At 39.8% G+C, this 26831-nt stretch overlaps 1 protein-coding gene across 2 annotated transcripts in view; it reads left to right on the top strand.

Moving 5' to 3' along the window:
* The window catches only part of klhl13 (kelch-like family member 13), a 38870-nt gene that overhangs the window by 2885 nt on the left and 9154 nt on the right, over positions 1-26831 (top strand). The window contains exons 1-5 of one of the 2 annotated variants that reach the window (XM_037119803.1): positions 3597-3791; positions 19415-19556; positions 21616-21748; positions 22772-22968; positions 24182-24977. In XM_037119803.1, coding sequence (XP_036975698.1) covers positions 3694-3791; positions 19415-19556; positions 21616-21748; positions 22772-22968; positions 24182-24977 — 1366 coding nt within the window. In that variant the 5' untranslated portion in view covers positions 3597-3693. Of the gene's footprint in view, positions 1-3596; positions 3792-19414; positions 19557-21615; positions 21749-22771; positions 22969-24181; positions 24978-26831 lie in introns of those variants that run through there. The other variant, XM_037119804.1, reaches the window with a different exon arrangement.

The raw sequence follows: 26831 nt of genomic DNA, 5'->3' as shown, positions 1-26831 counted from the left end.
CATCTCTGTAATATAGATGAATCACGGGCAGCTTTCCCACCTGAATGGTTTGTGCTTAATATTGGCTAATTCATCACTATGTGCCAGGAGTCATTCTGTCACTCAAGCAGTACTGTCAACGCCTCCCTTGACTTTTTGAAATGGAGGTTTTCAACTGCTCCTGATGTTGGTGCAGTCATGGCCTAACCAGAGGGGGCACTTTGATAGCAACCATCACTATGAAAAAAACAGATCTGTGGTGGATGATGTATTTTGATAACAGAATATCTGCAAAGAGTGCAAAGTTAGTGAATAGCATAAGCATATCAAGATTAATTACTTACTACTAACAACTTTTTAATGAGCTTTCAATTTTGATCATTGGAATCAAAAGCAGGATCATTCTTCCCAGCATGAGAGAAAATGACAGATGGTCTGACACATTTGACAAGTTATTCTTGACTTGGCTACAGATTGATATAAGATTGACCATGAAGATGGTGCAGAAGAGCTGACTGTAAGACAAGTGAAGAACATACAGAAACAGCGAAACACAGGAATGTGAGGAAGAAATATGCTTTGGGCTTATAACACATCATTTATAAATCTTCTCTCCACCACTGGCAGAGGTTCCTTTTTTGTTTCTCATAGTCGACTGTTTTTCATGGACCCAACCTTCACCCTTGTAGTGGCTGATGTGTTTATCTTCTTATTAATGTGCAATACTTAATTAGATAAAATGTCACCTGTAATTTTCGAAATGGTGCTTAGTTTCTGTTGACCGGAACAAGTAAGAGGATGGGAGAGTCTTTCCCACTTGATGCCAGTGTTGTTGATCAGTATTTTCCAAGCAGCATCCTGGAACGTTCCTAATGTATTAGGGTGTAGATGATGAAAACCTAAATCTTTGCATAATGCTATCTATATGTAAGATGTTGCCCTGTTAAAACAGTAGATTATTTTGTTTTTTTAATTAATCTACCAGTCATTTTCTTGATTGACTCTCTGGTCAGCATATTTCTGACTTTTACTAATCTTGTGTGTTATATTTCATATACAGTGTAGGTAATACTCAATAGTAGCATTCAGACTCATCTTTGAGTTAGACCTGTGTGTTAAATACCAGGGAAAGGAGCTGGCATGATTGTTCCTGTTTGTGTGATCCAATCTGTTGGCAAAAGATTCTCCTTGATTCGTGAACAGAAATGTGACTGACTGTGCGGAGGTGGATGAGACACTACACCAACTGGTTGGGCAGTTATGGAACACAATTTTCAGAGTAAAAGACTGTAATTAATGCAGGCACAGGCACGAGTGCAGTCTGTCCATCCACAACATAAGCTATCAATTAGAGATACAAGAATAGTTTTGCCTGGTTTGGATAAATGAATCAATGAATGGAGTATGAAACACCATAGCATCAGTTCTCCCTCAATAAGTTGCTATCACATCATTTGTTGAGTTGTGTACATAACCCTTGATATTCCAAGGGTATGGCTCCCCAAATATACACTTGGAAGGTGTGGAATTATTGTAGGCATTATTTGACATGGGTGTCTTTACAGAGGGTTGTAATATAGTAGAACTGAGGGTAACAGGTGTAGTGCTGAGCTCCCAGGCTTTGACAGAAGAGACGGCATGACTGCTGCCCTTGCTGTACAGGCAAGGTCGTTCTGCCATTTCCAGTTTAAGCTGGGAGGGAGAACGGTCAAGCTGTAAAGTGTGATGACAAGATTCTTATGGGGATGGAGCTGCAGGGGGTAGAAGAAGAGAGGGATCTGATCATGACCTGTATGACCTACATTGGTAATCTTGTATTTTCTCAATCTCTTCTCAATCACTCCTCCTTGATAATCCAACCAATCAAATGAAATTGGTGAAAGTAGGTGAGAGAATAAGCAGGAAAAGTCTGTTTTCAATGTGAAATGAATGGCTTTCTGATTACCACATTATGCACAGTGTTGCACTCTTTAATCTGCTACAACCTGCATTCTTTTTTACATTAAAAAAAAAAGATGATGATGATAATTAAAGAGTTAATGGGGCACCCCGCTGGCCTTAGGGGTCAAGGCACCAGTGTACTCCAATAGAAATGCTTATAAGAAAGTCTAAAGGTTTGTAAAGCTATTTCTTAGAATCCTCACACCGTTTTCTATGTAAGTAACGGGGTGAGACAAAGATGGGGTGTTGCTCATCAGCGTTGATCTCAAATGTGCAGAAAACTTGGTTGTTGGTGCTGTGTCAGAGTTACTGACATCCTCACAACAAAGCAGGTTTGCCCTGCCAATGATACTGAAGTGGTAAGATATGGTTGGCTTGCTGTTAGCATGCTAATTAGCTTAGATGAATAGTTGACTAATGTTTTTTTTTTTTTTTTTTGGCTGTTGCCAGGTAGGTTGATCATTATGCTGCCCATAATCGCTACAGGCTAGCTTCTTTGACATGTTGTTAGCCGGTTATTAGTTCAGATGCTGATAGCTGGGGATGTATGGTTCTGTGGGCCAGCCACTGTAGAGGACCTGGCTCAAGCTGCTGAGGATCTGTACTTCTTTAACATGAGAGTAGAAGTTAAAGACAGCTTAAAAGTCAGACCAGGTCAGGGCACGAGAGGGGTTTGCTGTCAGAGGGCCCAGTGGATTGATGACAGCATAGCCTGATCAGGGCATAATGATTAAAAGATCATTTGACATGATTACTGAAATTCCCTGGAGACACTCACCCAACATTTTAGTTCATATTGACAACACTGACAATTTAGTTTTATAAAAATGTATTGGCTTAAAACTGTGGAGTTCTTGAAGTGTTGGCAGTTTTCAATAGCGATTAAGCATATAAGGTGTTGCGGTGTGTTGCTCCACCTTTTATTGCTTTAAATTCAATGTATGAATGTGATTGTTCCACAATAGTGTCCATTTATCCCACTGTCTACTTTGTTTAGCCAAAGAATGAAACACAGCCCTGTCTGAAACTATAGACTAAGCCTTTTTATTTAGTAGAGGAATTTAACACAATACAACATTTTGAAATGTCATTCATATGTACTCATTACGACACCCACTACAGAAATAATGTTTGTCTAGTGCTATATATTAAGGTTTTAAAAAAAAAAAACTGCACCAAAATATATCAGGAACAAGTGGACACCATTGGATAGTTAAAGACTTACAGGTTATATTTTGGCAATACCACTGACTGAAATTAAATTATAATAAAAATAAAAACACATTTTAAGCCCTAGAGTACAACAAATTTATTTGGTTCAAATGTATGAATTTCAAAACAGGTTTTCCTCTGTCTTGTACTCCTTTTAATCTCCCTTACAGTTCTTTCCATGGCAAGCCCAGAACTGTAATCACAGCTCCTTTAACAAGATGGCACTGTTGCTTAGCTACTGGGCTATTCACAGACCCTGAAAGGGTGATGGGAAGGCAGGGCTTCTCCCCCCCCTCCTACCACGAGACAACTGTGAATGCAGCAGGGCAAGTAGTCGTGGTGGATGCACTCTATTGGCTTCTCAGTGCTGCTGCTAAAGTCACAACCCCGACTGAGCCTGCACTGCCTGTACCAGTGTATTTCTGTAGCTGCTGCCGCTGCTGCTCTCCCTCCCCCTTAAATGGTGTGGGCAGAGTGGGATGGAAGACTGCATTGGAAACCTTTTCATGGAAATGGTCTTTGCTGTTGGTATCGCTATAGCACCATTCTGGTGACAACAACATGCCGTTAAAATGGAAAAGCGGTTCTCCTGTCAGCTGGAAATTCCCAGTGCCAGTCCTTAAGACATCCAGGTCCTCACCCCTTTCGCCTGCCTACATGTGAGTAAGAGTTAAATAGCATTCACATTATATATCATTGTGGCAATGTATATGGAGATGGATTTGTTAGCCTTGCAGTTTTGGCAATTTTCTTTGTAAATTATTGTGACACCATGATTTTTTTTGATGCAGCCCTAATTAGGCAGAATGCGATTGAGTCTTGTGGTGTGTCAAGAGAGTCGCCTTGTCCAGCATGCATTTTATGGTTCATTGGCAGAATGCTTTGCTCTTGGGCAGAAGGACTCATTTCGCCGCAAGTCTGAACATGGCAAGCACCGTGTCCCCGACTCTTGCCCTCTCCCTGTGGCTATGTTTATTTGGGAACAGGGACTCAGCAGCTTGGGAGGAGCCTGCTTTTGTCAGGATGTCTGGCGTGCCCTGGTTTAGAAGCTATTGTCATCTGCTACTGTTCAGGAGCGGGGGGGAAGGGTAGAATGGAAGTGCTTCTCACAGCCTCTCACCATCCCCTCTCTTTACCCCTTTTATTCCCAAGCTCTGCTGAAATGGACAAGTGTCTTGTTTGACTTTTGAACAGTGACATGGCTTTGGCTGACAGAGATTGAGAACCAAAACCTTGAAAGGGAAAAAAAAATGAGAAAAAAACCAACAACCTAGTTTACATGGCAAGCTAATAGGCTAGCTCATAGCCTAAAGGTAATTTCATAGGCTAACGAGGCTTACTTAGATATGTTTTTGTTTGTTTGTCTTTTCAAAATTGGATTTATGCAGACTCTAGTTATCATGAAGCTTTACTTATGAGGCTAAGAGCTTGATTTAGCTTTTTTTTTTTACAGAAATATTTGTTTTCTTTTGAATAATATTGCATTACAGCAAGAAAAATCTAAGCTCTTGCATTGCTTTTTTTGCACATAACCCTTTAAATGTCTTGAGGGAAATGGTTGACATCTGCAGCATGGCTAATGCTTAATGTACAAAGTATGTTTATAAAAAAGCCTCTTCCTTCCTAGTTAACCTTAGGAAGTCTTGGCTAAATGGTGTCATTTCATAAGTGCTGTACTAAAGGACATGATGAATGCTTCACTATTGGCACTATTGACTTGGTAACTGTGGTTTTAATCTTTATTTAACTAGCGTAGTTTAGCTGGAACGCCCTGCTTCAAACACAGCCAGACACACAGATTCAGAACCTGGAAGGTGTCCAGTGCAACCACAGTCTTATCTGTTGGCCACTGAGCAGCTCCTCTGGAGCAGTTGTGGGTTAAGGGCCTTGCTCAAGGGCACCTTAGTGGTTGGAGGAGTTGATGGGTGCGCACTGGTTTTTATCTTCTTCACCCACATTTATTCTGTAGCCTTGCAGTTGTTTTGCATCATTGGTTATACCGTGGTATATTATATGTAATTTGTCAATACATGTTCAGTGAATGATTTGGTTGAATTTGTTGGTAAGACTAAACTGAAATTGCAATTTAAGTGCCCCTTTTGTCCCTGAACCATTGACATGTTCCTGCATGTTACGTGATTGTGTTTTCAGATTTGAACTTGGATGAAGGACGGGTCTTGGCCCAGAGTAGACCCCATTAACTTTTTGGGATGAATAAGGAGGACTTTTTTTTTTTCCCACAACATTTCAAGATGGGGCATTTTGGGGGGATTTTTTTTTTTCAATTTATATTTTATATCTCAGAATATTTGATCTTGGTAATATTTCGGCTTTGTGTCTATTTCAGAAGACTTCCTTTTTTAAATAAATCTTCAGTGTGTTTAAAAGTTACTTATGACTGTATATTCTCAGTAAGTAACCTCCTGTTACAGCCTTAATTAAGACCCAGCCAGAGGCTGTATGAATATTATGATATTCATATATATATTATATATTATAATATTTACTTTGTTTTCAACACTTGATATTGTATAAAAGCAAGAAAAGATTATTCACACAACAGCATGTCAACATGCCTTTTAAGGACTATGAACTCTCTTGCTGAAATGGCAAAGAAGAGACTACATCAAGTGGTTGTGGTGGGCGCTCGCATGTCTTCATCTAAGATTGTGTGCACACGCTGGCAAGTGAAGCATATTCAAGCCTTGAGGCTCCACCTTACTCTGCCCAGAGTGGCCCTGCCCCAACAGACAACTTGCTATTTTGAAACGTGTATATTGTAAGCTGTGTTTTTAGGCAGGCTGATATTGGGCCCCCAATTATAGGTTGGTCTGTGGTCAGGGAGAAGTCACTCTTTATAGGCCCTTTGAGTAGTGCCTGTGTCCCCTTGGCTTTAGAGACATTTTTAACTTGCTGTGCTGCTAGGCTAATCTATGTATATGTTCCCAAGCAGCAGAATGATGGAGGACAGAGAGAGAGAGAGAGAGTGAGTTCTTGGAATATCTGACATATACGTCGTGTAAAGAATTCAGATTTGTTTGCACATTGTGCTTGCCACCCTGATCTATTTATAGACTGCTGAACTGCATGTGGTGCGGATGTCATGCTAGCAAGGAATGGTTAACGTCCACGGCCAGTATGGCCCATGCAGTAATCTTCAGCTCAGTGAAATGTCACTGGGTTTATCTTTCATTCCCTGAAAAAGTCCTTGAAAAATGAAAAAAATAATGGCATGCCTCATCTTACAGTGGTTCAGTACTAAGCACTTAATATGTGTGACTGCTGTCTTTAGTAATCACCTCTCAGAGGCGTCATGGTGAGCCGGCAGCCTTCACAGCCGCAGAGCCGGTTCAGTTCCAAGCAAGGACCTTTAGAAGATGTCATATCCCCTTTCTCTCTCCCCATGCTCACTGTCACTCTTTGTCAACAGTCACATTAAGGCAAAATGCTAGAAAAACAATCCCTCTAAGAATAGATATAAAAAAAACAAGTCACATCTTGCAGATTTTTAACTTATCACTTTTGGATTCTAGAGTGCTTAAGAAAAAGATATCTGCTGCTGTCTCTTGGTTCTTAGGATTGAAATGTATAGTTTTTAGTTCGAAGAGCAACCTCCACTAAACATGCTGGCTGCTCATAAAATTGCTTTAACACAGTCTTTTATAAATGTCTCTCAGTTGAAGCCAGTGTGACCAGATTAAACTCCATGCAGATTGTACAGCTAAGGGTAAAATGAAAGCTTTAAAAATCTAACAGATTTCCTTTTTTTCCAGCATAGACGCTTCACATGTCTCATGCGGCTGTCAAATTCTTCTGCTGCTGCTGCTGCTGCTGAATCTCATTTGCTACTGCTATGAGATGATTTTTGCCGTCTTTGATGTAAATGGTTAATTAGCTAACAGATGTTTTTAGAAACCTGTTACGAACCTGGATTCATTTTGTTCTATCAGTTAAACAGTTCAGCTATTCTAAAATAATCAGAAAAAAGCTGATGTGACAAGTGACATCAGACTAGATAAGATTTTTCGTCTGCTGACAAAAAATACATTTTTCATGCCTAAAATAGTGGCATTACATTTGAGGGTCTAACCAGATATATCACAGTGAGATCTATGTGTTAATTGGACCCAGTATGGGGATGATATGCCAGAAGAGATGTTTCAACTACAGCGCTGTTCTTAGCCAACATGCTCTATGATTGCATTCTTAAGTGCAACTGCCGTTGGACTGCAGATTCAAACATGAATGTATAGATGACATCACAGTCTTAAAGTGGAAATGGTAGCATGAATTATTCAGATGCATATTTGAATATACAGGATATGTGCCTTTCAGGGCTGTTGTCAGAAACTATTGATGTCACTTGTGTTTTTATCCTGATTTGTTTTGACATCTCCATTTTGATGCATGGCAGAGACTCTAGAGGTAAACTGAAAGCACCTGCTTTTAGATTAAGATTGAAAAAAGTGTTTTCATTGATCATTTTAAGTGAGCTTACTTAAGATTTAGGTGTTTTTTTTTTCTTTGAGGTTTTGCTGTTGTTTTTCAAGGATCCCTTTAAGGCCGTTTGGGTTATTTTTCCAAGGTGGAGCTTTTAATTTACCTGTCCGATCTTTTAGAATGGACATTAAGTTCTTGCTGACTTGAGGCCATTTTGTACAAAATGCAATAGTCACCCAGGGATCATTTATTTTCATTGAAAGGCCAGAGGGGAGACACAGGCAGGCTGGCTGGCAGAGCATCAAGTGAGTGCAGTCAGGTGAAACTGTCATGTCTGAGCTCATCTCACACACAAACGGACACACACACCTACTCAAACCTGAGCTGTGGTGAAGTTTGGTGAAGTTTCGCCACACAGTTGACCAGTCAGATGTTGTTACGACAAAAATAAAACAGAAAAACACTTGCACTTGAACACCCTCCTCAGATGCATCATATCAGATTCACCACGCCCCTGTTGAGATGAGAGAACACGATGTACATGTTCCATTCAGATCCCATAGATAAGTGTGTCACATGTAAATTAAATAATAATACGGCTTGCTGGACAAATCTGGTCGTGTTACTGTCGAGAACGTTAGGCCAAAATGTCTGTTACTGCAGGCATTAAGATGGGATTGGAAAAGCAGATTTGTATCCAGTCTACAGCACAGGTTCCCCAAACTCCTATTAGAGTAATTCTGAGTCCTGACCCTATCAGCAGGTCAGGTCAGGGCTACCTCATTGGCAGTTGCACCTTGTTCCACTTGGTTGCTTTGCTTTTTCACAGCGATGCAATGCTTCTTCTATTTCATAGCTATATATTGTAAACACAGCAAATAATTGGCCACACAAACTGCAGTATAGCTGACCCATGTGATTATGGAAGGATCTGCAATTAATGGTGCACTTGTGTGTGTGGATGGTGACACATTAAGCTCCTTTTTGTATGCAAAGCTTTGCCTACTCATTTGAGACCATGCAAAATTATGCTGACACTTCTTTTCCCCTATTGCTTTGACACATCCCTTGCTTTTTTTTGTTTTGTTTTGTTTTGTTTTAGAATCTTGATTCATCCCCTGCTCGGCCTACATATGCTGAATAATTCCACATATCTTCGGTGACTGTACAGTCCAGCGTATTTTGTAGCTATTTCAAAGAAACGATTATGCAAGCTTTCTTAACGAATTAGTATTATTCAGACTGTCCTTTCGGTTCACACATACTCAGCTGGGTCGTGTTCCTTCTCACAGCATCCTTCAGGTTGATTAGGCATTTGGTACATGTTGACAGATTGTCTGCTCCACCCACACGTTATGAAGCCTGTTTGGTTTAACCACTTGCGGTGCCCGCTGAAGCTCAGCGTTTGAAATTCCCCAACCCTTTTTGATGAAAAAACCTTGACCTTAAAGTGCTCTTTGCTTGTAAAGTGTAATTACAGACTCATTTCGGCGTACACCCTACTAAGGTTATTAGCAGGGAATGGAGCAATTATGTTGAGATGATAAACAGTTACTCTTGGACAGAGTGAGCGCTAAATACTTTGGAAATTTTTGATAGTTGTCCTTCACTGATAAGAATTGTGAGGAGGCTGTAGCAGATGCAACTTAATCAGCAAACACGGAGGCCTCATGCAATTCACATATCTTTCAGCGTTTACAGTACTTTGTGACACCCTGGGTGGTTATCGTCTCTTTTTCTGGTTCCCATTTTGCATTTTTCGCTGTACTTCTACATAAAGACATCCTCTAATGTGTATTTGCATGTTTCAGTACTGTAATTTCTGTTTTTCTTCTAATTTTAGAAACCTGTCACCAGTTTCCAAGTTTCCAACAGTTCAGTTGAAACCTACAGTTTTCATTATATTCCACTCAATTTCAAAATGCCATGAGTGATTTCCAGCTTCTAAAAGAGTAACTTGTAAGTCTGTGAGTAGGAACTATCCATTCAGTTGGTCAAGCTGGAGTATTAATTAGGGAAGTGACAATTTTCAGAATCAGAATGAGCAGAGCCAACAACATTTGTCAGACACATGGGGCACAGATGTTTGAAATAGTCTGTTAAGTGATCGCTTCCTTCTTGCTGGAACTCTATGAATGGAGGAAAAATAAAATCAAGTATCTCAGTTGAATAGATTATGGCTCATTTTTGAAACTCTGTGCATTAAGAATGGCCACATTCATTACGAAGATTAACATGTGCACATTTTTGCATCGCAATCTATCCCCTGGATCCGTTGTCACATTTCAGATGCACCAACGTCTGTTTGATGGAATAGAGCTGGTGTGAGAGAAGAATTTTAAGACCGCACAACTGCTTTTCCCTGCCCCACTGCTCCTCGCTGCGAGTGTGCAGGGGAACAGGAACAAGCACGGCACCCAATTCTGTGAGATGTTGGGAGAATTTCTCGTTCTTGCCTCTTGGTTGTAAATTTTTCAGGTGAGTTGAAATAAAGTGTGGGTGCTGTAGGAAAGGTGGAGAAGAGTGGGGGGAAAAAAAGTGGCTGAATTGAAGCATATTTGTACAGTAGAAGATAACCACCCATTGAATACCTTTCACAGGTTTGGTTTTTGAGTTTTATAAAAGTGGAATATATTGGATCACATAGGGGTTATATTTTCTCCATGTCTACAAACAGCACTTGAGCATTACAGCATCATAAGATGTTTTTTTCTCCCCAGGAGTAGAGGCTGTTCAGCATGTAGCTTTATTGCATTACTGTGCTCAGTGACTGAGAAGACTCTTCAGTGCAGGTCTCTGTCATTGCTCGGCTTGCTAGGACGAATGGGGATTTCCCTCCTGACTTCACTCGCATCACTTCAGAGGTTTTCAGAGTTGCCCTTGTTTTGTTTCCATGCACCTTGTCACCTCTCTTTTGCCTTTCTATTTTCTATGTGAGTAGTTTGGATTCAGCTGCCGGAGTGCATGTTGTGAGAACAGCAGCCAGACCTGTAGGAGTCTTGTGATCTCTTTGTCAATGGGGCAGAGGTATCGTTTTTTTGTTTGTTTGTTTTATAAACACAGTATAAGATGTAAGTGTTTCTCTTTTCTTGCTGCCCTGCCAATTCCACTGCTGCCTCATTGTCTGTCTTTTTTTCCTCTCAGGCTCTTCCTGTGTTCCTGTTAAAACAGTGTCACATTAGTTCACTGTAGCTGTAAGCAACTAGCAAAATTCTATAAAACTTTTAAATGCCTGCGTAATGCATTTTGGGCCAGAATTAGCCCTAGAAAAATTGGCTGCAATCCATTTTTCATTAGCAATATATACACTCTTTGGGATTTATGTTTTTTTTTTGTTTTGTTTTTTTAAGGATATCTCTTAGTTCTAAGATATTTTGTTCCAGACCCAGGACTAAAGTAGATTAAATTCATTTCTACTAATGCAGAGTATGACAAAAAACATTGGCTCAGGGCCAGTAAAATTGTATGTAGGGCAAGCTGATTGGACAGTTACTGATGTGGCATGTCGATGCTAAATGAAAGCTCAAAACAACTGCAAGTCTGCTCATACAGAGTCCTTTTAGACTTCTTGGGCCTTTTCTATTATGTCACAGGACAGCTGTAGACTATGTCAGGAAAGGGGCAAGAGAGACGGGGGACGACCTGAAAAACAAATGTCCACAGGTTGGAATCGAACCTGTGCAGCAACTAAGGACTCTGCTTTGAACATGGGGCGCACGCTCCACCAAGTGAGCTATCAGTGCACTCGGGGTTATACTGTGTTAATCTTTTAAGACCCCTCCAGTTCCCAAGCCAAGCTGACTTCAGCCTCCCGAACTGTCACTGGTGGAAGGATGTTTGTAAGCTTTCCACTGATTTGACGCGACTGGATAGACTTGCCATCCTCATCGCTTTGCTGCTACTTTTTCAACCCTCCAACTTCCTCCTGTACTTCTTGACATTTTCATTCAACCCTATTCTTTCTTCTAATCCCGTGTAAATTAATGGTTATAGATAAAAGCATCTGTAATTTTCATTGACTCGAAAATAGAATCTATAGCATTCCTATAATGTCCTTTACATTTTTTGCAACATATTTTCTGGTGCTTGTCGGAAGAAAAGGTCCTTTTGCTCTCCCAGCCTCATCCATTTCATGTCTTAAGTGTAAACATGAGTCGCTGCTGTCTGATCTAATTACTGCTCTTGTTTTTCCATGGGTGCTAGTTACATTCTACGAGCGCTGGTGTCTCATGCCCATCCCAAGTATGAAGCCATGTTGGAGGACGGAACATGGTCATGTTGCAGGCTGAATGATGCAGCCATGTGTGGTGGAATCAAGCAGTTGGATCAAGTATTGGTGTTTTTATTGAATTCAAAGATGGAGTGCTTTCATCTTTTTTTCTGTAATCAAACATTTCAGTCTTAACCTGTGGCCAGTGTTTGGTATTTGAACAGTTTGATGAAAAATAGATGAAATTGGCGCTTTTTGTGATGATTTAAATTCCCCCTAATTTAAGGCCTCAGGCCTAAAAGTATATCCTCTCGGAGACGAACATTATTTATCGTTTGATGTGAGGTTTTATATTTTTTGAAACACATCGCAGGCAATGCCTTGTGGTGGTGAATTGTGGTTGCGTCATGCATACCAAATTAGACTCTGACATTTGTGAAACATTAAACTCATCATAGCCCATTTAATTGTTTGTTTGGACAGAGCTGTTTTTATCCGTGTTTCTGAAGGTTCATCTTAAATGCACAGCGAATATAGCTTCCGCTGGTATAGGTCTCTTGGGGAGAAACGACGAAGACAAAAGGTGTACTTTGATGACACTGTGAAATGGCATGGGATCATGGGAGTTGTTGTTTTCATGATGAAAATCTTTTTGTTGTGACTTTTATTGCCTTTCTAGTACCTTTCTTCTATCTTTGACTTATCATCTGATGTTTCTCTGGAAGTTATAGCAAAAAATATAGAATATTTCTGGGTGTGAACACTTAACTCAACAAAATACATGATAAAGTCACAGTTTTTAGTCATTTTAATGAAGAATTGTGCATATTACTTTATGTATATTCATCTTAACATCTTAAGTCATTTTTTTTAGTTGTTTGTAAAGACAGCAAATTGGCATAATACAGATCTAAAATAAATGCATAGTAATAACATGAGTTTGTCAAATATTCTGTGATGTTTTAATCAAATGTTTTTTGGATTGGTCATTGCTGAGCTGCAGTAATGCTTTAGACATCATTATCTTCAAACATGACACGGATGCAGCTAGAGATTTGCTCTCTCTGTTCTCGGGTGTCTATGGGAAGAGCAGAACTTTTATGTGGGATGCTGTAGCTGTTGTCTTCTTTGTTTCGTTCCGGCAGCCACCAACACTCCTTTGTGGTTTGGACAACCCACTCTCTCCTCGCTGCCTGTCCGACTTACCACCTGACGGGGTAAATGTACCAGTACATTGCCTGTGCTGTGTGTCAGTGTGATTGTGACCACTGTCTAAGCCCTGCCAGTTTCTCAGCGTTTAGTGGTGGTGTTCTCAAATTCCTGCTAGACGTGATCCATGACCATCTCCTTGTGAAATGTACCTTTCTCCCAATACCATCCTCTCATTGCCATTTTAAAAATTATGCTTTAAGTATTAATCCCCAAGATTTGTATATATTCAACCTTAAGCATGTGTAGCCTAGATCATAGAGTTGTACCGCCTTTACCTATTGTTATACCAAAAATCTGTTTCTTGTGCTTATTTTGTCATTGTTGTTGGTGTATTGTCATCGCTGCTCCTCAGATCTTGTACAGCATGTGAAAGGAATGATAGTTAGCTTCAAGCTGACCCTTTCCTAATCTTTACCTATTACGTCCCCTAAATGTCTTTGGCCTAATCATTAAAGCGAAACTCTCGCCAAAATGCAACCTAAGGTCTTTTTGTGAATGTACCCGAGTCAAATGTTAGTTTAAAAGCATAATTACGATGGAAGCGCCACTTATAAGATTGACTGTATTTTCGTTTTCGGGTCAAAATAATTTTCAGTGGGAGTACTAGGCTGTACTGTACTATGATGGCATCAGAATTGCTATTTTTAAAACTCTAAGAAGGCTCGACACAACATGAAACTTTGAGTTTAAGTTTTTGAACAAGTGACGTTAGCAGTTACTCGTTCCACTTGCCGCTGTCCTGCCAGTTGAAAAGTATCGATCTCCAAATGCAACGTAAGGACAGTTAAGATGGAATGCTGCTGTCTTCCGGCAACAGCTATCCACATGAGAGCTGACGTGACTTTTCCAGCTTTTGACTTTAGTATTGTTTCTTCTATGGGGCTCCTTTTTTCAACTTCAGCTGGAACTAAGCTGTAGGAGCAGATCACCTTAACTCTTCTCCATGTTACGTGCATTTGGAGATCGATATTTTTCGACTGGCAGGATGGCAGCGAGTGGAACAAGTATTTGCTAAGGATGAGTTGTTCAAAAACGTTATTTTTAGTAAACTCTGTGTACACAAACAATGTTCTCAGTGCTCGCGTTCATGTGTAGAGACCCTGGTGATACTACGAGCAAAAGTTCACGTTCTGTCGAGCTTTCGTAGTGTTTTTAAAAATGATTTTGATGCTATCATAGTACTGCTCCTAGCACTCCTATTGAAAATGGTTTTGACCTGAAAACAAAAATACGGTCAGTCTTAAAATGTGGCGCTTTCGTCGTAATTATTCTGACTCGGGTACATTCACAAAAAGACCCTAGGTTGCATTTTGGCAAGAGTTTCGCTTTAAAGTCCTGAAAAAAGACTGCCGTTGACTGTTAGTCGGCTGAAGTCTTTGTTGTGTGTTCAAGTGCAAAGATGTGAGGCTACAGGCAGTGACAAATGCATGATCAGTCTGCCGTTGACTATGGGGTCAGAGTATCAAGTTTTCATCTCACAGATCACAGATGAAAAGGCATTTGTAACCTTTTGCCTTCAGTCTAAAAGTCTAAACACTTCAAAATTCCTGACTTTTCTGATGAGATTATGCAGCCAAGCACTGGCAGACGTGTCTATAGTGCTAGGAGTAAATAATACACTTTTTTTCACCTCCATGTGACCATAACATATTGTGACTCACATCTTTGCACATAAATATAATAATGCATTATCCAGCATGAATTTTTTTATTTATTTTTAAACAAAAGAGGAAAAACAACCCAGCATTCTCATTCAGTCTGCGAAGTTGATCATCACTGTAATAGTTCATTTTTCAGCAGACTAAAGCAAGGTTGTTTTGCTTTTACAAAACTTCTTTCGTTGTTCTTCAAAACTAAAACCACAAAACTTGCAGCTTTAGAACGTTGTACAGAAATGGCTTTTAAAGGGACCATACGTGCTATAAAATGTTTACATGGAAAAATGTCTCTCATACTGTCCATTGCTGCAGCACATCTATTCAACCTCTGAACGCTCCCTTTCAATTCCTGTCTCTTTAAGGCTACCTATAAAAAATAAATAAATTGATTAAAAAAAAAAAAAAAGCCTTGTCAGCTCTAATTGGTCAAATCTCACAGGCCTGAGCAGGCAGTGTCCACTGTGTTTTAGCATCTGTCCTGCCAGTTTTTTTAGTTGCGTTATTTATTTATTTTTTTTTTTACAACTGTGGCTGTGCTGGGGGCATTGCTAAGGGCGGTGGCCTTATAGTTATAACATCACAACCTTAGGTGGCTTGTTTTGAAGGAAGTCTCTGAATACAGGCTGGATGGAATTCTTCATGGATCCAGAATTTCTGCAGTACCTTTACAGCATTTATGTGCGCCTAGACCTGCTATATAATGACTGGTGGGACAAAAAAATCTCACTCTCTACAATATGGGATTTTTAATGCTTTGTCTTACTAGTTATATTGGGTTGAATTGGAAATGTTTTGCCAGGTTGTGTCCCCTTTGGTTGCTGTTGTATATCTTATGGCTGAATAATAGAGATTAGCTTTTAGGTAGAAGTAACGTAAATCCTTAAAATCATTAACGTGGCAGAGTATTGATTTAGTCATTAGTGTGAGTCTTTTATGGCCAAATTTTATGACTAGATGTGTCCTTTCGTAATGACACCAATAAAGCATCAGTTCTCTTGAATCCATTTTTAAATTTTAGAGGGATCTTCTTCACTTTCTTAATATCAGTTTCATTATAACATGAAAAAGTTTAGGTAGACATAGAAGTATGTGTTTTCTGCCAGATCTGTCCAATTTCAACTTCATTGATCCTACAAGTCTTTGGAACTACACTGCAGGGCTGAACCTATTCTTCCAAAAGATATTCTCTCATCTGGTGATTTAGTGATGGTGATGGTGAAGAGTGCTGTGGAACATGTCAGGTCAAAATCCTCTCTAGGTGCTCTATTGGGATAATATCTGGGGACCGAAAAAGCATCAAGGCCAAAGCATACGATTCAGTTTTTCAGTGAGTCCTTGTGCCTTCTGAATTAGAGCTTTGTCAGCCTGGAAGAGACCGCTCAGGATTGAAATGTTTTCATCATAAGATAAAGGTGATGACTCAGAACAACTGCGTATTGATTGGCAGTGACCCTTCCCTCCAAGGGACTAAGTGGACTCAAATGCCCAAACCGAGCCAGCAAAATGCCTCTCACAGCATAACAGCCATTGGATCTCCCTCACTTCAGGCGTCAAGCATTCAGTCTCATACCATTCTTTGTGTACATAGTCTGTTGCCGTCCTGCAATGACATTCTCAGTATTTTTATTACTGATAAATCTGCAGATTATTTTCACAATTGAGTGATTCATTTTGTAGTGTATAAAGAGCTTTTTTCAAAACATTGTTGACACATCAAAATTTCTCAGAGTCCAAACTGATGTGTTCAAATTGGGTTTTGGACTGTAAGTTGACATAAGGAGCAAAGATTCTTCATTGGCTATCAAAACAGAAAGGTAGTGAGTCCATACATTGTAGAAGCTGAAATCAGCAAATGTTTCTCTTGTTTGACAGCAGTGATTAGCTTTTCCTTTTGCCTTCATAAAATAAGAAAATTAAAATAGAATTTGTTTTATCATCTTTTGTCAGAATCATCAATTTATTAACAAAATATCGACATCTCTTTCTGATCCGATGAGTCATGGTGTGCTACCTATAAAAGGATAAAAAGATGGAGCCGATTAATTTCATACATGCGGAAGAAGTGTGTCTTTAACAGAAGCCTGCCAAACATTTTAAACAGAATCTAAAAAAAGCAATGTTTTATTTAGTGCGTCGTCCCCTCAAGGCACAGGGGACATTTACTTACAAATGGCAAAAACCACTCTACTAAAACTCAAGTGTTCATCCAAGCATTGCTCGATTATGTAAAAAGTCCACCCAAAAACGATTAGTCCTCTCAATCTGACAAGCACTGCCTGCTCATGGGCCTGTTTGAAGACACAAATTTACTGTCATGCTGAGCCAGACATTTTTGTAAAAGAATATTTTATCAAAATCAGGCCAATCTTCATCTGAAAATGAACGGCTTTTAAGTCTTAGATGCTACTTCATTGACTGTTCCTTCATCTCTGTATGTTGCACGGAAATTAGTTGTAATATTTTAAGCTTCATTTGCACTGACTGTGCGAAATGCAGATCTTCTGCGTGCCGCTTGAAGATTGAGACAATTTTTAGCACAGAACACCTCCATTATCATCCATTTGGTGTTGGGACAGGTTGTTTCATAGTCTTTAAAAAAAGATTATAGAGACAGATATATTGTTTGACAGCAGATGACAAATACTTGGCTGATTTTGTTGATCCACAGACTGTTATAATAGTTTACCCAAATGAGCTTTAGTCTCCAATGTCAGTTTTATCAGCACAAAATGTACCCATATCCCCAGACTATCCCCCTTGGGGCTCTGAGTCACATTTGCCATCCTTCCACGTTCATTCTCTGTGGAGCAGTTAAGGACGTTTACGTTTTAGTCAGACTGTCCTGGAGCACGGGAATAGCATAACAGTTGGACTACACAGATGACAAACACTTCAATATCAAGTTTCCATAGAGAGGATTTTTTTCCTTAGGCTGGTGAAAGGCTCAATAAACAAAATTTGTTTATTTTGTAGAATCTCTGGATTAGGAATCAATTACAAATGAAAGGTTTTCTTTAGTTTTTTCTTCCAGAGGACTGAATACCCAAATATATGTCCTTGTGTTGCAGTGTCATAATTTGTCACAGGTTTTCTGGAAACTAATGATCTATTTAGTGCCGTACAGCCAGTTTCTAAATTCTGTACTTTCATTTCATGTCCTCCTTTAGTTCCGCAATGTGTTGCATCATTTCTCTGTTTGGTTATTCCCACAACCATTGCGGTCCTGAATGAGTCAGAACACTGTGTATCATCGCATGTAAAATAGCATTATGGACTATTAATCAATAAGCCTCTGCAATAACAGCCTTAATACACTGTGAAAGTATCCCAGCAGAGCATCAACTTGAATTGAATCATTTCAGTTTTACCTTCTTACTTATTTTTGCAGATACTCTGGATTAATAACTGTTCTCTGTGATCCACTATTTATGTCTTAGGTCCTAAAGCCTCGCTGGTGGCCCCTAGAGGCCGCAATGTTAATTATAACCTGCAACACAGCTTAGTTGGATGGAACAAATGCTGGTCCTGTGGATGAGGAAAGGCCATTCGGTCATTAATACTTTTATAGCTCATCTATTTGCTCTAAAATGGGAATGGTTCATCATCCAAGGAGCATGAATGTGGTCAGAGCGCTCTCTTTAGAAATTGCTCTTTAAATTTTCATATGTGATATTATAGTGGTAAATGGCTGCATTTCAATGCAGTTTTAATCCAAGTTGCGCGCGCACACACACACACACACACACACACACACACACACACACACACACACACACACACACACACACACACACAGAGGGACACAGCCCTCCTAAATGAAATGGTCTATTGTGGCACTAAACTAAAGGTCAGGGTCTCACTGAATTACCTGGATTCATTCTGTGGGCACAATGAGATCCAGCAAATAGTTTTTGACCAGACGGTGGCACCAGATTAAAGGTCAGGGGGACCACAGATACAATTGGGGACAGTCTTCTTCTTCTGTGTATCGTGAAGATTCATGCTAGATTTTGCCAGCTGGTGACATATCTTGCTTTAAATGTTAAATGGACAGACTGACAAACCAACTAACATCACCATCCTCAGCCCCCACTGGTAGTGTGGCAACCCATTTTCAGTGTTTTGGGTGTTTATACTTCATCTGGTTTAAATTGGTCTGCACACACATGTATATTTGTGCAACACAACTGCAGATACAGAGCAGTCCCTGCAGTTTTAACAGAGTGGGTTTTTTCCCAATTTACAGCCTAGGCGTTTGAGAGCATAGATAAGAGTCCCATTTATTACTAATGTTTGGGAGTAAAATATCTGACAGCTAATGTTATCTACCCTGAGCTCCTGTTTCCAAGATGTTACTCAATACAGATACTACGAGGAATTGCTTAGATTTTATGTGCATGTCTTCCTTTCTGTCTTTTTACAACTGTACAAAAATGTTTTTTCAGAGTAGATGGAGCTTTACAGTAGCACACAAAATTAAACCTGAAAGCAGATACTCACATTTAAGACCAGTGAGTGACCTTACTGTTGTAAGGGGGAGCGGTTAGTAGGGTGGAGTATGCTTTTGTCTCCCTCCTTGCCGCAGTTTTCCCAGCTGTTCCAGGCTTGCAGCCCGGCTCCCACTGCCCAATATGTCCTCAAGTAGTGTCACGTTGAAAACTTCTCTGTCCTACTTTCCATAAGCTAAGATTGGATGCAAACATGTGTTTTTGTTACCCCTTCTGAAGTAAAAAAAAAAACTTCTCTTCTGTTTCCTTGATAGATCCCTCGTGGAGGACGACGACGCTCACATGAAAGTTGCTCTGGGCTACGGTGATATGGGCATTTCTGCTCATCTTCAGGCATCAAAGACAGGCAACACTCGATTTTTCACAAGCAACACACACAGCTCAGTGGTTCTTCAGGTGAGTGTTCAGACACGGAGTGACAATGTCTCACAATGAAGTGAATGTTGAGTCAAATATCGTCTGATAGCAATTTCCCCCCCTGTCTTTTAGAGATGTTCTGAATAATAAATGCTGTAAAGTGCTGATAGCATTTTGCCGTGACAGTAATTCAGATTTCTTGTCACTGATAAAACGAGATGAAGCTCTTCCAAAAATGCAAATTTCATGTAGACCCACTACAAGACTACGAACTGGAAAATGTGTTCTTATTAAATGTCATGCAGGTAGAACAAAAAAAAGAAAAAGAAAGAAAGAAAGAAAAAACCTGCTGCACCACAAAATCATAACTACATGGAAAGAGCTCATGAAGGAAATCAGAGAATGCAATTTGATAGCTCAGATAATATTCCAATGATTTAACCAAAAGCATTTGGGATTTAGTTTCTGCCTAGTTTGACATGAAGAGTGAGCACAACAGGATTATTATGAACCTCTACTGATCAAGAATGTAACAGAAAAGCTTTGATGGAATTGAATAAGTTCTGGAAGTGACCCAATTCCATCCGTGTGTTTATAGAACAAACTATTGCATTGTTGCCACATTTCATATCTCATGTCATTAAAAAAACAAAAACAAGAAACCAATACAAAAGAACGTGATGATAAAATTGATATTTTACACTAACCGGGAATTCTTTAGATCAACACGTTCAACTACAATTTGTCAATGTCATCTTACATACAGTAGATGATACTTTTCAGCACACATTTCCTGTCTACAATGGGTGGCTCCATATGTATGCCACTGCTGATTTGCATTAGGAACAACCAAAAGTTCCTGTAGTGGGTGTTGGTTTGGTGCTGTTTACTGCTGCCACAGCAATGGCTGCCTTTCGTCACCAGCCCTCATTGTAAATGAATGGCTGTCGGCTGTTCATGCTGCACATTAATCTTTTGGTGTCAGAGCACAGTAAGAGCATGATAATGAACTTGTAAGGCCATCTGATCTTGTGCCCTGTAGCCGTAGTTAGTTAGACTCAGCTAGCTGGTGCTGTCTGATATGACGTCTAATATGTGTTGTTGAATGTATATAATAGCGTGTTAAAATGTGTGATTTCTGTGTCCGACTACAGGAAGCCTCGCTGATGTCATAGCATTAACAATAAAGTGGGATGACTTGTTTTTGTAGGCTAAGCTGGTTGTTAGCATCACGGTGGTCTCTCAACTGTTTTCATAGATGAACAGCACTGTGATTTTTGAAGCATGAATTAAATAGCTAGAAGTAAAAAGCTAATGTTAGACTCTAAACAGACTATATTGTGTTCGCATGACTTATGTCATCTCCACTACGCGTCTTACTACACAATTACTTTGCATGTTTTCTAACTGAACTACACTGATCAGTCTAGAATTGGTGTAGTTACAGTTAGAATAGTTTGAAACCAAATATTGAAGAGTCTCCATGAGTGGCATAATGGCCGTTTAATGTCCCTAAACATGTAAGCTCTTTACATTTAATGATGCATTTGAGGTCATAGAACAAAATGTTACCTTTAAGCGTATGGTAACCATGGCCCATATTCAGGCATTTAACTGAAAACCCATTTTAAAATCTCACTGACTTTGAAACAAAGGAACCGTAAGTGCAAGCTGATACCTGGGTTTTAGGACTCATTACTACAGCACTCCATTGGGCTCCTAATAAATTGAATAACGGGAAAGGGATAAAGGATGCATTTAACCTAACCATTTTTTCCCATTTAATGCAGAAAGAATAAGGCGCTAGTCAATGAAATCAGGTGTGCAGATTAGTGAGTACAGTACATGTAGGAAGAATGTAGTGCATTCAGGATGTCTGAGGATCTTGTGATTTAAGGATGAGGTAGTATGTGTGTTATTGGACAGGAAATGCAGTTAAGCTGTTACATAGTGGCTGGGATTTACAGATTTGTTTGCATCTGCTTAGAATACCATGTGGTTCCTCTAACTCAGAGGTCAGTTTCTCAGGAATTAAACCACTGCATAGTTCAGGTCCCAGTAACATGCATGTGCCACCGTTTCCCTCCTCGTGTCTTAGGGATTTGACCAGCTGAGGATAGAAGGTTTACTATGTGACGTCACATTGGTGGCTGGGGACGGCGACGAAGCTTTCCCCGTACACCGCGCCATGATGGCCTCCTCCTCCGACTATTTCAAAGCCATGTTCACAGGTGAGTCTGCAAAGCCTGACCAGAACCATCTGCTCAATAGCGGGTCAGCCATTTTACTGGTAGCCATTATGCTGATCTTGCTCTTTGTTCTTGATACGCTTGTTGTTGCTATGATTCATGCACTGATTTCTTCTTTATATCGTCTTCCCTCTTGCACTGTATGCTCCGGTAAAGCATTTTTTATTCATGAGCATATCCATGCTTATCATATAATTTTGCCCCCTTAGAAATGATTCAAAATGTGCCACACATCTTCCAGTATTGTGTGTCAGTGTTATGCATCCGTAGTCCTTTTGTGTTTGTAATGAATTAGTCTTAAAAGCCCATTTCATCTCCTTGGTGCAGTATATGCAGAGGCATAAGAACCTTGAGAACATGTAAATATCTGCAGATTGTTAAGGGTATTTTCAGAAATACTGTAAAAAATTTTCCAAATGGCAAATATTTCAAGGATCCAAGGAGGTAATGAAACGAAAGATTACTGTGATGCAGCAGGTTTGCTATTGCTGTTTAAAAGGAAACGTTAAGGAATGTATGTATGCATATGTGCATGCATGCAGTGAAAGGAACTGAAATTTTAGAGTTGGTGGGGTAACTCTGAGTCTCAGTGGAAGTTTGGTTATTTAAGATGAAGAAGTTCGTGCGGTGAGAACAGACGAAGAGCTTGTTAAAGATGGAGTAAGGGAAAACTGGACTGAGTGTGAGGGATAGCTCATTAGTGATAAGTGATTTGTGTGAGCTGAGATGCTGAGTTATGGGATTCTGACTAAGAACTTCAGTCCTTTCTCTCAACATATCTCCTCTGACAATGAAAACATTGCACTGACTTTTACACAATCAGTCATTAAAAGAAATCATACTTTTTTTTTTAGATTATTTGAATATGTTCCATCATTCCAGCTATTACTCTTTGAGATCTTTTTAACAAAAAATTTAAATCAAGTCAGTCTCTAAGATTAGATATCAGTTGAACCACATGCAATCGCCTGCTTTTTCTTCACCCCCCACTCTCTTCTGATGCAGGTGGAATGAAAGAACAGGATTTAATGTGCATCAAGCTCCATGGGGTCAACCGAATAGGCCTGAAGAAAATCATTGACTTTATTTACACAGCCAAGTTGTCACTCAACATGGAGAATCTGCAGGACACACTCGAGGCAGCAAGCTTCTTACAGATCCTTCCTGTACTGGACTTTTGCAAAGTTTTTCTCATATCTGGGGTAAGGAAGCACCAAGCATCATTATTGTTTCTTAATGCAGAATGATGAGCCAATGATCGGAAATCCAAAACCTATTCTCTACATTACGACTGCCTGTAAGATTTGCGACCAACTGAATGGTGAAACACAAAAGATGTAAACATGTTCGCTGTGTTTACATACAAAGCAAAGCTAGTTCTTGAGTTTTGGTGAGGATTAGAGAGCATGAGCAAAGAAAATGGAAGATTATGTGTTTACTTTGATTATGAATTATTACAAATGTACTGTTTTAAAAGTGGCATGTGGCCTCACAAGTCATGTATAGAAATCAAACTCTTGCATCAGGATGTGTTGATAACTTGTACAACCACATCACATCGTAGATTCCCAGCCCTACTCTTTGCCTGTGATAAATCAGCTGTTGAACATGTTTCAGGTCATTTGTTTTTTAAACTAAAAGTAGTGGTTTGTTCTAATGTCTTTCCCAAAATATTTTGTATTTTAAACTGCCTTAGATGTCCTTTTGAGAGTGTCTTTCAGTTAGAGGAGGAGGCAAGCACGGGAATAAAAAGATTTTCTTCGTGCTATTTTTAAGTAGAACTTCTCTGTCAGGAGATATGACCTTGCATAATATTATCAACTCGTTTGAATAAGTGCTCTGAAAAAATGAAATTGCTCTTTTGTTTTTTCTTAACATGATAGATCTGTTCAGTGAGAAGCATTCAAGGTGCAGCAGAATGTAGCAGCCGTCTTTGAGTTTATCAAGGTTTGATTTTTGTATAGAAAAGTATAAACGGTATATGTAAAATGGGCAGAATAATCCACATCAATGTGTATGGACTTTGATGGATTCAAAGGTGAGTATATTTAGTGCTAAAATGTTACTAAAACCAATTTGTGTGTATGCAAATGACAAATATTTGTTTTGATTGTTGATTTTCATATCTGAATAATTCCCCAAGCTCATATTGATTTTAGAATTGCTTGCATAGTTCAAGAACTGAAAGGTGTAAAATGATGTTTAAAAAGTGGAAAGCAACAAATACTTATTTTTTGTGTTACAGTCGTAGGCAGATATTAATTTGACTCTGTTTGCAGCATTCTTCAATGCTAAATCATTGATGTTTTATGATTGAAAATGATTCTGTCTAGGAGGCATGTTTGTTTATACAAGTTGGGGGATATCCTTTCATTCATGTCCTCAGATGTGTTTTTGACTTCCTCCTCCCTGCAGGTTTCTCTTGACAACTGTGTAGAGGTGGGGCGCATTGCCAACACGTATAACCTCACAGAGGTGGACAAATATGTCAACAATTTCATCCTGAAGAACTTCCCCTCGCTGCTGGGCACAGGAGAGTTTGTCAAGCTCCCGTTTGAACGGCTGGCTTTTGTACTGTCCAGCAACAGCTTAAAACACTGCACTGAGTTAGACCTGTTCAAGGCCGCTTGCCGCTGGCTACGCTACGAAGACGGCCGTATGGACTATGCCCCAAAGCTCATGAAGAACATCCGTTTTCCCCTCATGAACCCACAGGAGCTCATCAATCACGTGCAGACAGTTGACTTTATGCGCACGGACAACACCTGTGTCAACCTTCTCCTGGAGGCTAGCAACTACCAAATGATGCCCTACATGCAGCCAGTTATGCAGTCAGAACGGACAGCCATCCGCTCGGACAGTGCCCACCTGGTCACCCTGGGTGGCGTCCTACGCCAGCAGCTAGTTGTGAGTAAGGAGTTGCGTCTTTTTGATGAGAAGGCTCATGAGTGGAAGGCGCTGGCACCCATGGATGCACCCCGCTACCAGCACGGCATTGCAGTCATCGGCAACTTTCTGTACGTGGTGGGCGGCCAAAGCAACTACGACACCAAAGGCAAGACAGCAGTGGACACCGTGTTCCGGTACGACCCTCGCTACAACAAGTGGATGCAGGTGGCATGCCTTAATGAGAAGCGTACCTTCTTCCACCTCAGTGCACTAAAGGGACACCTCTACGCTGTCGGTGGAAGGAACGCTGCCGGAGAGCTTGGTGAGTTTATTTCCCTGCTTGTTTTTGTTTTATCACTCCTTTTTTTTTCTTTTTTTATAAAGCAACAACTGGAGCCTTTTAATTAATATTGTATGAGATTATACACCTAAATATCAAGGCGCGGTAGAAGAACGAATGTGCAGTTTAATAAGGCTGCAAGCGAACCAACACTGGTAATAAGTGTTGTGCCTACACATCATTTGCTGTTTCAACACGTCGTGTGCCTAATCTCTGTGTAATTTAATAGAATTCAGAGGGTGTGCACATTATCATTAAAACCTTGACAATTGAATGTTTTCCAGTATTTAACATTTCAACGCGTGCAGAATGCTTGTTGTAATGTTGCTTTATGATTTTGAAAGGTTGTATTATAGTGAGGTGGGTTTTCATGTTTTCCTCTTGTATTATCGTACAGTCCAATACAAAAAAGCCACATCCTCCATCCTAACATATTACTGTTGATTTTAACAATTTACCAATAGGGCAGGAGTGGGCAGAGAGGATTAAGTGAAAAGTAGTGTACATTCTGTGGGTGGAAATATTTGCAGTCAGTAATCAGATGCTTTTCTTAGTTTTGTTTAACATTCAGACTCAGATTTCAACCCTTTTCAAGTGTAGAAACACTTGAATGAGCTAAATTTATATCTGTTCATTCTAGTTTTGTTGTTGATGCTGAGTAACCAATCTGGAAGTCTGCAGCTGTAACCGTGGACCACAGAGAGGTGCCACCCAGTACTTAAATTCAGCTCTGTAACTGCAGCGGACAGAGAGAGAGGCCACTGTACGAGCAGCCTTCTCTTCGGGGTTATAATTAGACCAAAGAACACAGCCCCGGTTCACTGCCCGTCTACACAAACTGCCTTTTCTGCTTTATGTTCCACTGCTCTTTCATTGCGTGTGGTTTTAGCCTGGATGTGCCCAGCCCCTGCATTATATTTGTTTACCCTGGGCAGGTCACAGGGGTGTGGCTTTATTGTTTGGTCTGTAACGTTCATATTATAAAGGAAAAAGCTTAACAAGATCAAGATGGATTTTTCAGGAGGAAGCTTTTAATCCTAACTCGTTTACTTTTGTTATTTGTTAAAAAGTCAAACCTTCCTCAAAGGGCTTGGTTTTGTTGTTTTTACAGTGACACAAATATATATTTTGAAACAACCTGATGTAACTGAAAGAAATAGTGGTAGAAATAATGGATGTCATTCCTCATTATAATATCTCGAGACATGTTGTGTGAAGTGGAGCGGTTGTTCACTTTGATATACATTTGTCAGACAAATCACTCTTTCAGTCTTGTTTACCTCAGTCATGCCAATGAGAGGAAGAAACACTTGATCACACCATTCAAGATGGTTGTTTTTCTAAATGGTTTTCTCCATTATATTGTCTACTGTCAAGGTAAAGCTGCAATTAGAATAGTATAAACCTGTTTGTAATGATCTTTTAGGCTTAGTTAAGCTCTTTAATGACTTGAGGGGTTTGCGACGTATGTTGAGTTTCAGAGTCTTTCAAGTCACAAACGTGGCTCTCTTTAACCTGTTTTATTTCTTGCTCTTACTGAGCTACTATTTATAGAATTCCTTGGCTATAAAAAAAAATCAATAAAATTGCAAAATAAAGGCTACATTAAAAGTTCACTGTATTAAAAAAATGTTAAGCTTTATGAATAAAGCCTGGGTGAACAAAACAAGTTGACAACCAACGTTGTGGTACCCGTTATCGCTGACTGGGGTTTGAGTTTTTGTCGAGGTAGCTCAACCAAAAAAAGGTCCGACTGTTGACCTATACGTTTTGCCTCCGTAGAACCGGGCATTTTACTTTGAAGCAAGCTCAAAACAAAGATCTCCCCTGTAACCC

The sequence above is a fragment of the Acanthopagrus latus genome, chromosome 13 (genome assembly GCF_904848185.1).
Source record: "Acanthopagrus latus isolate v.2019 chromosome 13, fAcaLat1.1, whole genome shotgun sequence".
Lineage (NCBI taxonomy): Eukaryota > Metazoa > Chordata > Actinopteri > Spariformes > Sparidae > Acanthopagrus > Acanthopagrus latus.
The sequence above is the reverse complement of the archived record's forward strand: the minus strand, read 5'-3'. Positions and strand labels throughout refer to the sequence as shown.